Raw genomic sequence first — 14743 nt, forward strand, 5'->3', positions numbered from 1 at the left:
TTGGTTTGTGTAAGGCTGGTGTCTATTGTATCCCTTGCGGTTGTGGCATGTCATATATTGGTCAGACAATCAGGATTGTGGAAGACTGGTATATTGAAAATAAGCATCACACACACTTACAACAGCCGAGCAAATCCTCTATTGCAGAACATTGCCTTGACACTGGTCATCCTATGGAATACAACAACATGGAGATTCTGGCTTGCACGTCCAGCTATTGGGATAGTGTTATTAAGGATGATATTGAAATCAAACTTTCCAGCAACTTTATAAACAGAGATGGTGGATTTTGTTTAAATGCTGCTTGGAATCCGGCTCTGTCTCTCATCAAATAACAGAGGGACAGAATTAGTACTACCTCACCTGTTGATTAATAGTCACTATTGACATTTCTGATGTTGGCTATGTTTGTTTGTGTTGACACTGGTTCTGTGTTTGGTATCTTCCTTGTTTCTCCTCTTTGAACTGAGGTATTAAATTCTCTTGCACATTGCTTCCTCCTTGTATTTGTGCCCTGAGAATGGCAGGGTGTGCTCCTGTCGAAATATTGGCAGTGGTCAATGACATCACCCGGTAGCAAACCTGTAAGATATTTGAACAGCAAGTAGTTTGTCTGTACATGTGGGACGATCTCTCTCCCGTTCAGTGTGACGAGTCAAGGTTCTTGCATCTAGTACTAGGTTCACACCTCTTGTCGCCTTTCTGACGAATAACAGTGTACTGTTGTATACACTTGTACTTCTTTCTATAATATTGTTATCTAAGATTTTATCCATTTCTTCCTGTACGTCCTTTTTTATGTTGATAGGTACAAGGTAAGGTCTACAGAAAAAAAGGTTCGTTGTTTTTATTTCTAAAACTACGCACATAATCTCCTGTATTCCATGGTTTGTTTGAAAATACATATGAATATCTGCATAATATTCCACATAGCTCTTACTATTGAGTAAGGATTAACAGTTCTGATTCCTAAGCCTTTGCATACAAATCAGCTTTATTTGCAGTTTGTTGTAGATTACTTACGTCCTTCTCCATTGAACTCATATTCACTATTAAGCGTAAATTATTATTCCCGTTTAGTCCTTGACAGTGACAGGTCTTAAATAAGATCTCTTTATTGTAGTTATCTAGATTGCACTTACAAGAACCACTGTGAAAGTCTATTACCACTGCATATTTCATTAACCAATCTTTTCCTAGCAATATTTGTGTTTATTTTAGGGAATATTAACATGGTTTGTTCAAACACCAATTGGTGTATTCCAAAAGTAATCCTTGTTTCCTGTTTCACTACATTACTCTTAACACCTGTAATACCTACAGTATGTACTCTCATAACAGGTAAATTAGTAAATTCCTTTATCCTTTCACTTAATAGCCATTCCTCCGAAACTACCGATACTTTGCTTCCTGAATCACTGTAAGTTTCCACTCCTTTATTTCCTATTCTTCAGATTGTAATTGGTTTACATTGCGCCTTTTCTAAATTTTCATCTTCCACAAATAACCAATTGTCGGGTTGTTATTCTGTGTACACTTTCTTGTAAATCATCTATTAACACTTGTACTTGGTGTACCTCTACTGGCACTGATTCTCATAATTCATTACTTTAGAGTTTATCTTCATTATTTTAATGTTTTGAATATTAATTTGTGTGTTTAAGTTGGATTGCAGGTTAGCTTTAACCTCTTGCATTTTATGGCTTAGTATGTCATCTATTGATTCAGTAATTTGTCCCTTAATGGACTTAATTAACTCTATTTGTTCCACTTTCTGTCCTTCCGTATCCTTCTCTGCTTGTTCTTTCAGTATTGATATTAACACAGAACTGTTTGTACTTTTTAAATGTTCACGGCTCACCCTTCTGTGGAACAGTGAACTGCGTGCTCATTGTAGAACTGTCGAAGCTGAAGCTGGCACTGAAGCTGAAGCCGACATCTGCTCTCGTGCTGTGCACTACCGCTGACTGGACAACACAGCACCCCGTACTCACGTAACTGCTCACCGCTCTGTGTTGATAACTCCCGCTGGCATATGAATTATCCAGTCAAAACAATTTTGTTAAATTTTGAACTAATTCTGTGCACTAATTGCTTGTAATACGGGTGCACTTTCTACTGCCACTGTCTTCTTCTTTCTCTCTGTTTCAGATTATATTTTCCATTCATTGTGTGCTTACTATTCTTTCCTAGACAAATTGTTTGAAAGAAGAACTCAGGCATTTTTTATTTCTTGTTACATGTGTTATAAGGTACTGTTGTTGATTGATAGTTGCCAGGGGTAACTTCTCTGTCTTCTATTCTTTGGGGTTGTAATTCTGAATAAAATCAGTTTTCTGCACTTACTTGCTCCTGCATTCTCAGGGTCACGTCACCATATGGGGTGTATTTTTCCTTCTTTTTCCTGCTGTTGTTTATTTTGTAAGATTTGTAGTGGGCGTTAGGCCGATATAACAGGTCAGTATTTTGCCGACACCAATACACCGCCAGGTGAAAGTTGTTTGTTGTGGTCTTCAGTCCTGAGACTGGTTTGATGCAGCTCTCCATGCTACCCTATCCTGTACAAGCTTCTTCATCTCTCAGTACTTACTGCAACCTACATCCTTCTGAATCTGCTTAGTGTATTCATCTCTTGGTCTCCCTCTACGCTGCCCTCCAATATCAAATTGGTGATCCCTTGATGCCTCAACTCATGTCCTACCAACCCATCCCTTCTTCTAGTCAAGTTGTGCCACAAACTCCTCTTCTCCCCAATTCTGTTCCAGGCCTCCTCATTATTTATGTGATCTACCCATCTAATCTTCAGCATTCTTCTGTAGCACCACATTTCGAAAGCTTCTATTCTCTTCTTCTCCAAACTATTTATCATTCATGTTTCACTTCCATACATGGCTACACTCCATACAACTACTTTCAGAAACGACTTCCTCACACTTAAATCTATTCTCAATGTTAACATATCTCTCTTCTTCAGAAACAGGTGAAAGTATTATTACCTTTATCCTCTCTTCTCAGAGTAGTTTTTTCTCTTTTGGTGCTCCGGATCCTTCCATGCCACCTCCCTGTCAATGCAGCTGCGGTGAAGATCCCTGGAATGCTTCCGCAAGTACTCTCTATTGCACTACTAAATAAATAACCACACTTTTCTCAAACAGGGGTATATTTTGCCCAACATTTTCATTATTTCTTTTCACAACACACTGCACTTGCTGCACCATGGCACAAATGATTCCTGGGCGACTTGTGTTTGTAATACCATTTTACTGGTCCCCTTCTCACTGGCTCCACCACTGCTCCACATTCAGTGCATACAAGAAAGGAAAACACACAATTTCCCTTTCCCACTACATTTATCCTTATTCAGTTTACTCACAAGCATCTCTTGTCGACGGGCTTCCAATGGTGTGTTGGGGTGTTTACAAATATCCCGAAATACTACAAAGCCAACGTTAGGGAAGATCAGTTTGGATTTCAGAAACATGTAGGAACACAGGGGGCCATACTAACCCTATAATGTATCTTAGAAGATAGGCTAAGGAAAGGCAAACATATGTTTATAGCATTTATAGAGTTAGAGAAAACTTTTGACAATGTTGGCTGGAATACTGTCTTTAAAATTCTGAAGGTAGTGAGTCTAAAATACAGGGAGTGGGGAGTGAAAGTCTACTTACAACTTGAACAGCACAGATGGCAGTTATGAGAGTCGAGGGACATGAAAGGGGAGTGTGGTTGAGAAGGGAGTGAGACAGGATTGTACCCTATCCACAATGTTATTTATGTGAAAATCGAGCAAGGGGGGGGGGGGGGGATGGGTTTGTCGTTAAAGTCCAAGAGAAGACATACAAATGTTGAGGTTTGCCGATGACATTGTAATTCTGTCAGAGATCAGAAAAGACGTAGAAGAGCAGTTGAATGGAATGGACAGTGTCTTGAAAGGAGGATGTAAGATGAATGTCAACAAAAGCAAAACAAGGATAATGGAGTGTAGTATAATTAAATCAGGTGTGGGTGAGGAAATTAGATTTGGAAATGAGACACTTAAAGTAGCAGATGAGTTTTGCTATTTGGTCACCAAAATAACTGATGGCAATCTAAATAGAGAGGATATAAAATTTAGGCTGGTAGCGGCAAGAAAAGCGTTTCTGAAGAAGAGTAATTTGTTAACTTCAACTATAGACCTAAGTGTTAGGAAGGCTTTTGTGAATGTATTTGTCTGGATTGTAGCCATGTATGGAAATGAAACATGGTTGATAAACAGTTTAGACAAAAAGAGAATAAAAGCTGTTGAAATGTGGTGCTACAGAAGAATGCTGAAGATTAGTTGGGTAGATCATGTAACCAATGAGGAAGAACTGAATCGATTTAGGGAAAAGGAACTGAATTGATTTGGGGAAAAAAGAAATTTGTCTCACAACCTGACTAAAGGAGGGGATTGGTTGATAAGATGCATTCTGAGACATCAGTGGATCACCGCTGTAGTACTGGAAGGAAGGGGGGTGGGGGTAAAAGCTGTAGAAGGAGAGCCAAGAGATGAATTCAGTAAGCAGATTCAGAAGGATGTAGGGTGCAGTAGTTATTAGGAGATGAAGAGGCTTGCACAGGATAGAGGAGCATGAAGAGCTGCATCAAACCAGTTTTCATATCGAAGACCACAACAACAACTGATCAATTATTGTATTACTGTGTCTTACCCAATTGTTGCTTCTGTAGCAGCAATGCTATGAGTCCTCGGTTGTACTTGTGAACTTTTGTACTTGCTCTCCTTTTTACACCAGTATAGCCAATTTGTACCCAGTAACAGGGTTAAGTGCTGAGTTTTCAATTAAATGGAAACCCTTCGAGCATATGGAAAGGGAAATTTCAGATATGATGTCATAAGACCTGCTGTCGAATTTAAAGCTAATTGTGGAGCTTATTTATGATGTCTAGCATTTAGTAAACAACTGCTGTTTGTATATACTGTGTGGCTCTTCCTTGTGTGACTACACCAGGAAGTCCAGAAGGATAGCAGTTGCTTGTGTACGAAATGAATTAGTGCCTATTTACTGCAAACATTGCTTATTTTTGTAGTACTAACATGGAGTTTCAAACCATGGATCTAGATAATTGTACAGTTCATTGATTGATTATCTAATAACATGTGATTTTTAATTGTCTTTTCTTATATTACCTATTACATGTTTCTAATCTTAGATACAAATCAGTTGCACCTTTTCTTTTGACCTTGTTTGTTAAATTATTGCTAATGTACTATATAGCCTATGGCTCCTCCATCAAGATAATATAACTAGGGGGACCACGAAACTGTTTTCATTCAAAATACTTCAAGAAAGATCATTGATTTCACTTTAAATATTAGCGTTTCTCTTGACCTATAAAACACAGTAGTGAAAAATTCTAATTTTATAGGCAGGAAGATCATTGCTGCTAGCCTGCATAATTAGTATAAAATACCAAACTGACTAATGTTACCCTTGGCCTGTTATGGACTGCACATATACCTATAGAAAACATCTTTCATTTAATCCAGTATTTATTTTGGTTATTTTTTACTTTAAATTATTTGTAAGTAACATTCACATGTACCATCATATGTATATGTTCTGAGCTTTAATTCATTTTTCATTGTAATTACTTTAATGCAGATCACGGAAGTTGAAACAAGAAGTCATGTCAGAAAGTCCAAGTGGAACAGATGAAGAAAATGAAATAGATGCCAAAAAAGTTACTGTACCTGATCAGTTGTTGGCTAAAATATCAAAAACAGATGGCACTGATGAAAATGTGGACACTGAGGTAAAAAAGGAAAAAAGAAGCCCCGATAGAGAAAAGGATAGAAGCAGAAGGAGTTCTAGTAAGGGAAAGTCAAGATCAAGAAGAAGCAAAAGTCGTGACAGAAGAGAGAGAGGAAGAAGGAACAGAAGAAGCAGAGACAGATCACGTGATAGACGAAGCAGAAGTAAAGACAGATTGCGTGATAGACGAAGCAGAAGCAGAGAAAGGTCATTTGACAGACGAAGCGAAAGCAGAGACAAATCCAGGAGGCACAGCCGTGAAAGGCACACTGACCGAAGTGAAAGGCACACTGACCGAAGTGACAGAAACAGACAGAGGAAACGAAGCAATAGTAGAAGCAGAAAAGAAAAAAATAGAAACAGAAGCTCTAGCCCTGCTGAAATAAAGAAGAGACGGCGTTCAGGAAGTAGAGAATGGGAGAAAAAGTTCTCTGAAACCCAAGGAGAATCATGTGCTCCTACAGAACCAGAAATAGGCAAGGTTAGTACTCTGCCTCATAATCGTTGTAAGCAGTTACATTATTATAAGTAATGGTATGTGTGACAAAGTTACCATTGTCCTTTGTAATAGAAAATAATTTTAAAAATAAGTCATAGTATAATCTGTATTCATGTTTTTAATAACATTGAGAGATTTTGTTGTTTTATGGGCAGCTACTTTCTTATAATAAGCTGGACACTGCAGAAAGACTGTAATGTACCCTTTTTCATATGAATGTAATGGAAGAAGTTAAGATAATAACTGACTATATAGTTTAGGCATTGTGTCTTCAACAGATACTGAAACGAGACTGAGAGTGATTGTAGCTGTTAGATGACTCCTTCTTCATTAGTAATAGAATGAACATAGTACATACACACAAACATATCACACTAACATACACGTGCACAGTTACAGTGTTGTGGCTGACTGTATTGTGCATTCACTTCAGCTTCATTGGGATGTGTGGCATAGAGTGGATGAGGGGAGAAAGGAAGTGGGAAGTGTTAGAGGCAGCAAGCACTTAGGATAGGAATGTGGCACTGGTGAGTGAGTTCTGGCTGCAGGCAGAGTTTTGCACAGTGACGTGGTGGAGTGGTGTGGGTGGAGGAGACAGAAGAGAGGAAGAGGGATGCTGTGAAGTGGGAGGTGCAAGTGCAGGATGATTGGAGTCAGGCTCTTGGGGCAGTGGTGGATGTGGGTGTGGGCCACAGGGGCCACCAGAGATTGAGGCCAGACAGATTATAGCATTAACGGATTGTGTTGCAAGAACAGTTCCCATAAATGTAATTCAGAGAAGGTTGTGTTTGGGGGGAGGGGGGAGAGGATCCATATGGCACAAGTTGTGGAGCAGCCATTGAAATCAAACACATTGTGCACGGTAGGGTGTTCTTCCACTGGGTAGTCAACTCTGCTCTTGCCCAAAGTTGACGATGACTGTTCCCTCCGATGGACAACTGTTAAGTGGTCTTTGGATTTGTTATCTGACGCTCACCCACTTTGCCACAGAGCCAAAACTTTCTGATTATTAATTTTGCTAGTACACATTCAGAAATAAACAATCATTGTGAAAAAGAATGGGAAGTCCAGGATGAAATTAACATCAGTATGAAGAGGACAAATTGCTAGTCACCACTGAGAAGAGGCATTGAGTCATAGGCAGGAGAAAGACTGCTAAATATTTAAGCTTTTGGACAAAAAAGTCTTCTTCTGAAATAGAAAACACACACATTGACACAAGCACATCTCGCACATACATAGCCACTCTCTCCAGGCCCTGGGGCCTGACTGTGGGCAATGACTGCATCTGTATGTCCACCCTCCCATACCCTGCTATCCCTCCTCTTTTCCCATGCTGTGCCTCGTTCTTACCTTCACCAACCAGTCCAGCAAATTGCTGCTCGCATCAGATGCAGTCATAGCCTGCAGTTGGGCTGCAGTGCTCAGAGACAGTGGTCATGCATGTGTGAGCTGTGTTTGTCTGACTGTGTGTTTTCTATTTCAGAAGAAGGACTTTTTTTCTGAAAGCTTATATTTAGCAGTCATTTTCATTGTGCCAGTCAGTGACTCAAAACCTCTGTGTGATGAGAAGCAATCTATCCTTTACATATCATTACTATTTTGAAAGAAATAGATACTATTTTCCTTGTTTGATCACTCTTTACATGACATTTCGTCTTTGAGGTGAACTCATTCTGAGTTTTGTAAATGCAGGCTAACTTACAAAACAATCCTGTTATGGATTACATATACATAACCAAAACTCTGTGACAGCTTGTACTATACTGGGGCTCTGGCTTTTCTAGGCATCTTTCTACTATGCATAAAATGTTTTCCATCTGGGGACACAATGGCTGTTTTAATTTCTGAGTTACAAAAGAAGTTTGCTAATAAGTCATTGCATTCCCTTGCCTGATTTTTGATAAACAAGCCATCTGACACATCTCACAGCTGTGAACCAACATATTGGTAGAAGTGATTTTTGTTTGCACTCAAACATTTTTTTAATAACAAAACAATAGTGTTGGGCTACAAAATAAAATGAGAAGGGAGAAAAATTGTACTTTTCCAAGATCCTAAAGTTAATGCCCACTATACACCAGCAATTTGTGTACCATGGTTTCTGTATGGGGGAGCTTGGAACACACACACACACACACACACACACACACACACACACTCTCTCTCTCTATACTACTTCTCACTTAATTAATCTATTGTTCTTTATTACAGATTTATTCAGGAAAAGTTGCAAACATTGTTCCCTTTGGTTGCTTTGTGCAACTAGAAGGGCTTCGACGGCGATGGGAAGGTCTTGTTCATATATCCCAACTACGACGTGAAGGGAGAGTAACGAATGTTTCTGATGTTGTCACCAGAGGACAAAAGGTCAAGGTAAGAAGATTTCTTTTCTGCGTAATTGATGATTTTAAGTTGTACAGAGACAGATTTAAATTGCAAGGAGTTTTGAAAAAATGAAGAGTATTATAAAAGATTTCATGAAAATGCTGGTCCGTTGGAACAGAGATTTTATCTTTTTTGCATGCATAAGTGCTAACTTATGCTGTAGCCTTTTCAGTAGTTGCAGGGGCTACAGTCTGGGTGATTGACTGATCTGGCCTTGTAACACTAACCAAAACGGCCTTGCTGTGCTGGTACTGCGAACGGCTGAAAGCAAGGGGAAACTACAGCTGTAATTTTTCCCGAGGGCATCCAACTTTACTGTATGGTTAAATGATGATGATGATTCCTCTTGGATAAAATATTCCAGAGGTAAAATAGTCCCCCATTTGGATCTACAGGCGGGGACTACTCAGGAGGACGTCGTTATCAGGAGAAAGAAAACTGTCGTTGTACGGATCGTAGTGTGGAATCTCAGATCCCTTAATCGGGCAGGTAGGTTAGAAAATTTAAAAAGGGAAATGGATAGGTTAAAGTTAGATATAGTGGGAATTAGTGAGGTTCGATGGCAGGAGGAACAAGACTTTTGGTCAGGTGAATACAGGGTTATAAATACAAAATCAAATAGGTGTAATGCAGGAGTAGGTTTAACAATGAATAGGAAAATAGGAATGCGGGTAAGCTACTACAAACAGCATAGTGAACGCATTATTGTGGCCAAGATAGATACGAAGCCCACGCTTACCACAGTAGTACAAGTTTATATGCCAACTAGCTCCGCAGATAACAAAGAGATTAATGAAATGTATGATGAGATAAAAGAAGTTATTCAGATAATGAAGGAAGATGAAAATTTAATTGTCATGTGTGACTGGAACTTGATAATAGCAAAAGGAAGAGAAGGAAACGTAGTAGGTGAATATGGAATGGGATTAAGGAATGAAAGAGGAAGCCACCTGGTAAAATTTTGCACAGAGCATAACTTAATCATAGCTAACACTTTGTTCAAGAATCATAAAAGACAGTTGTATACATGGAAGAAGCCTGGAGATACTGGAAGGTCTCAGATGGATTATATAATGGTAAGACAGAGATTCAGGATACATGTTTTAAATTGTAAGATATTTCCAGGGGCAGATGTGGACTCTGATCACAGTCTATTGGTTATGAACTGTAGATTAAAACTGAAGAAACTGCAAAAAGGTGAGAATTTGAGGAGATGGGACCTGGATAAACTGAAAGAACGAGAGGTTGTAGAGAGCTTCAGGGAAAGTATTAGGAAACCATTGACAAGAATGGGGGAAAGAAATACAATAGAAGAAGAATGGGTAGCTTTGAGAGATGAAATAGTGAAGGTAGCAGAGGATCCAGTAGGTAAAAAGATGAGGGCTAATAGAAATCCTTGGGTAACAGAAGAGATATTGAATTTAATTGATGAAAGGAGAAAATGCAGTAAATGAAGTAGGCAAAAAGGAATACGAACGTCTCAAAAATGAGATCAACAGGAAGTGCAAAATGGCTAAGCAGGGATGGCTAGTGGACAAATGTAAGGATGTAGAGGCGCATATCACTAGGGGTAAGATAGATTCTGCATACAGGAAAATTAAAGAGACGTTCGGAGAAAAGAGAACCACTTGCATGAATATCAAGAGTTCAGATGGCAACCCAGTTCTAAGCAAAGAAGGGACAGCAGAAAGGTGGAAGGGGTATATAGAGGGACTATACAGAGGTGATGTTCTTGAGGGCAATATTATGGAAATGGAAGAGGAGGTAGATGAAGATGAAATGGGAGATATGATACTGCATGAAGAGTTTGACAGAGCACTGAAAGACCTAAGTCAAAATAAGGCCCTGTGAGTAGACAACATTCCATTAGAACTACTGACAGTCTTGGGAGAGCCAGTCCTGACAAAACTCTACCATCTAGTGAGCAAGATGTATGAGACAGGCGAAATTCTCTCAGACTTCAAGAAGAATATAATAATTCCAATCCCAAAGAAATTAGGCATTGACAGATGTGAAAATTACTGAACTATCAGTTTAATAAGCCATGGTTGCAGAATACTAACACGAATTCTTTACAGGCGAATAGAAAAACCGGTAGAAGCTGACGTCAGGGAAGATTAGTTTGGATTCCGCAGAAATGCTGGAACACGTGAGGCAATACTGACCCTACGACTTATCTTAGAAAATGGTTTAAGGAAAGGCAAACCTACGTTTCTAGCCTTTGTAGGCTTAGAGAAAGCTTTTGACAATGTTGACTGGAATACTCTCTTTTAAATTCTGAAGGTGGCAGGGGTAAAATACAGGGAGCGAAAGGTTAGTTACAATTTGTACAGAAACCAGATGACAGTCATAAGAGTCGAGGGGCATGAAAGGGAAGCAGTGGTTGGGAAGGGAGTGAGACAGGGTTCTAGCCTATCCCTGATGTCATTCAATCTGTACATTGAGCACACAGTGAAGGAAACAAAAGAAAAATTCGGAATAGGAATCAAAATCCATGGAGAAGAAATAAAAACTTTGAGGTTCGCTGATGACATTGTAATTCGGTCAGAGACAGAAAAGGACCTGGAAGAGCAGCTGAACGGAATGGACATTGTCTTGAAAGGAGGATATAAGATGAACATCAACAAAAGCAAAACGAGGGTAATGGAATGTAATCAAATTAAATCGGGTGTTGCTGCGGGAATTAGATTAGGAAATGAGACGCTTAAAGTAGTAAATGAGTTTTGCTATTTGGGGAGCAAAATAACAGATGATGGTCGAAGTAGAGAGGATATAAAATGTAGACTGGCAATGGCAAGGAAAGCATTTCTGAAGACGAGAAATTTGTTAACATCGAATTTAGATTTAAGTGTCAGGAAGTCATTCCTGAATGTATTTGTATGGAGTTTAGCCTTTTATGGAAGTGAAACATGGGCGATAAATAGTTTAGACAAGAAGAGAATAGAAGCTTTCAAAATGTGGTGTTACAGAAGAATGCTGAAGATTAGATGGATAGATCACATAACTAATGAGGAGGTATTGAATAGAATTGTAGAGAAGAGGAGTTTGTGGCACAACTTGTCTAGAAGAAGAGATCAGTTGGTAGGGCATATTCTGAGACATCAAGGGATCACCAATTTAGTATTGGAGGGAAGTGTGGAGGGTAAAAATCGTAGAGGGAGACCAAGAGATGAATACACTAAACAGATTCAGAAGGATGTAGGTTGCAGTAGGTACTGGGAGATGAAGAACCTTGTACAGTATAGAGTAGCATCGAGAGCTGCATCAAACCAGCCTCTGGACTGAAGACAACAACAACAACAACAACAACAACAACAACAAGAAGTGCTAATTGTGTAAAATAACCTATTTTAGTCAGTTGGAAATGAAGCTCTAAGTTTCGGAAGCAATGAGTGTGTTACTGTAGTAAAGGCAAGGAAAAGTGTGTTATGAGAATACAAGGAAAGGAGAAATTTCTCAGCCCTACTCAAACTGATAAAATGAAATTTTAGTTTTGTTATCTTTGTATCTCATGCATAATATGTCAGTCAGGTTTCAGCTTTATCTGCAGCTTAGATTTGTTTACACAGCATTTTTATACTAATAATATCCTTGACCACCCTGAAGTACTCGACATCTTGCATCTTTGGAAAAGTGACAGGATTGCAACTTGTCATGCCATACCATGTCACACCACAACTCTCCTCTCCTCTCCAGTCAGTTAATGTCTAATTTCTGTGTTGTTTAGCACTTTCAAGACTTTTTGCGAGGTAGCTGACTCCAAATGTCTGTTGCACACAGTTCCCTACACAGTCTTCACTCGGAAAGCAGTTGATATGGATCAGCACTCTCAGACAGCAGCAGTTCCTGACAAGTTTGAAACCAATTGTTATTAACAAGGCATGTCTTCAGTTCCTGTTAGAACCCTTTTACAGCCACTGTACTTATGCTGTGTTACATGGTTCGGAGTAATACTCCATTCCTTGCAGAAATGTTGGACAGTCCATGTTAATACACCAAAAAGTTTGGCATCTTCACTCACCATGTGGTCATGGACATGTCCAAACATGATGGCTCATTTCTTTCATTTTGTTACATCCCCCATCATTCCAAGTTATTACCCTGATTTAATACAACCTGAAGACACATACACACCATTTCAGTGCAGTAGAGGATCGTATGACCTATTGGTGGTAGTAATTCTATACCATATGTTCTAGAGTGACCAGTGTGCTCTTTTAAGTAGGTGATGAATGTTTTGTCCAGTGAGCCTAAATTTTATTTGACAGACTAAGATTATGGGTACTCTTTGTGAAAGATGGTTGTTTCATTTGTTGAATGCTGACCACACAAAAAAGTGAAAATTACTCATCAGTGTTAGGACCACTGTAAAAATAATCCTGTTGCTTTTGTGCACTGACTTGTGTCTTTGAATGAAACATGGGTCCACCACTACAATACTGAAGTGAAAGAACAAAACAAGTGGTGCTGATCCAAAAAAGATGAAGTGTGTCTCATCTGCCATGACTCTTATGGTCAATGATATCTGGAATGCAAAAGAGATTCTTCTTGTTAATTACTTGCCAAATATCAAAACATTAACTGGCAAATACATTGTGCTCTTTGTGGGCCATTGGACGGAAAAACTATATCAGAATAAATGTAAATTGCAAAATAAATAAAAATGAAGATCTTTAATCAGGACAATAGAGCTCCTCCCGAAAGTTATTTACCATTATGAAAACTAATGGATCTAAAGCACAAATTGTTAGAATACTACTATTATTAACAACAGAAATTGGAACAATCACATTTTGTAGAGAATGCCAACCAAAGACTGCTTTATTGGCAGAACACTTACAAGACGCAATAGGTCTACTAAAGAGATTGGCTACACTATACTTGCCCATCCTCTGCTGGAGTGTTGCTGCTCAGTATGGGATGTGTACTAGATAGGATTGATGGAGTACACCAAAAAAGTTCAAGGAAGGGCAGCTTGTTTTGTCTTATTGCGAAACAAGGGAGAGAGTATCACAGATATGTTATGCAAGTTGGGGTGCCAATCATTAAAACAATGGTGTTTTTATTTCTGGTGAGATCTTTTCACAAAATTTCAGTCACCAACTTTCTCCTCCAAATGCAAAAATATTTTGTTGGTGGCAGCCTATGTGGGAAGAAATGATGATCAAAAGAAATTATAGAAATCAGAGCTCGCTTGGAAATATTTAAGTGTTCATTTTTCCTGCACTCTTTTAGAGTGGAATGGTAGAGAAATAGGCTGAAGATGGCTCAATGGACTCTCTGCCAGGCACTTTAAGGGTGAATTCCTGTTTAGTCGTGTAAATGTACAAATAATAATAAAATATTCTGGACTATTATGCCGTGGTCAAATGGATTTCACATTAAACCACAACATTTCATCCCCATCTGCGGAGAACATTATCAAAGGTGATCGTAGCTTCTTTGAATGTCTGATTCCCACCCTGGCTTACTACTGACTGCAACAAAATTCTGTTTCCACATGTTTCCTTGCAATGGCATTATGCCACATCTTGAATATCCAAGTGCAATTGGTTGTTATCAACTGCCCTCATCCGCTGCTGCTATCACCCTTTGGTGGAAGACTGGTTCACATCTTCTTCAACACCAGACTCCAGATATCATTAAATTTCATGCTCTCATCCTTCCTGTCAAAATTCCTAGGATGTTTTACTATCTCTATGGCCTCTCTGTACAGCTTTTATGGTATCCGCTTGTGGCTGCCAGTACTTGATTACTACCAAAATGCATGTGGTGGTTTTCTGCTGCAAAGCAACAAGCTGGCCACAACAGCTGATCCATCAGCCTTGTGCTCTTCTAGTTGTTTTTGTTGTAGAATCACTATTCACTATGGTTCCGTTCAATGTAGTGTTGCAGCAACTGTCAGACTTTTCCTTCCGATTTTGCAGATCTGTTTAAATGTTGCCTCACAACCACTTTTTTCAAATGGATGGTGTCACTATGGGGAGCCCCTTAAGCTCACCTATAGTGAACCTCTTTGAAAAAATTAGAGGATCAGGCATTGGAAACTGGAACAAGAAAC

At 39.1% G+C, this 14743-nt stretch overlaps 1 protein-coding gene across 1 annotated transcript in view; it reads left to right on the forward strand.

The window, feature by feature from the left end:
• LOC126353756 (ATP-dependent RNA helicase DHX8) overlaps nt 1-14743 on the forward strand; it is a 145474-nt gene that overhangs the window by 10436 nt on the left and 120295 nt on the right. Inside the window, exons 4-5 of the mRNA XM_050002811.1 lie at nt 5646-6276; nt 8509-8670. Coding sequence (XP_049858768.1) covers nt 5646-6276; nt 8509-8670 — 793 coding nt within the window. The remainder of the gene's footprint in view (nt 1-5645; nt 6277-8508; nt 8671-14743) is intronic.

The sequence above is a fragment of the Schistocerca gregaria genome, chromosome 3 (genome assembly GCF_023897955.1).
Source record: "Schistocerca gregaria isolate iqSchGreg1 chromosome 3, iqSchGreg1.2, whole genome shotgun sequence".
Lineage (NCBI taxonomy): Eukaryota > Metazoa > Arthropoda > Insecta > Orthoptera > Acrididae > Schistocerca > Schistocerca gregaria.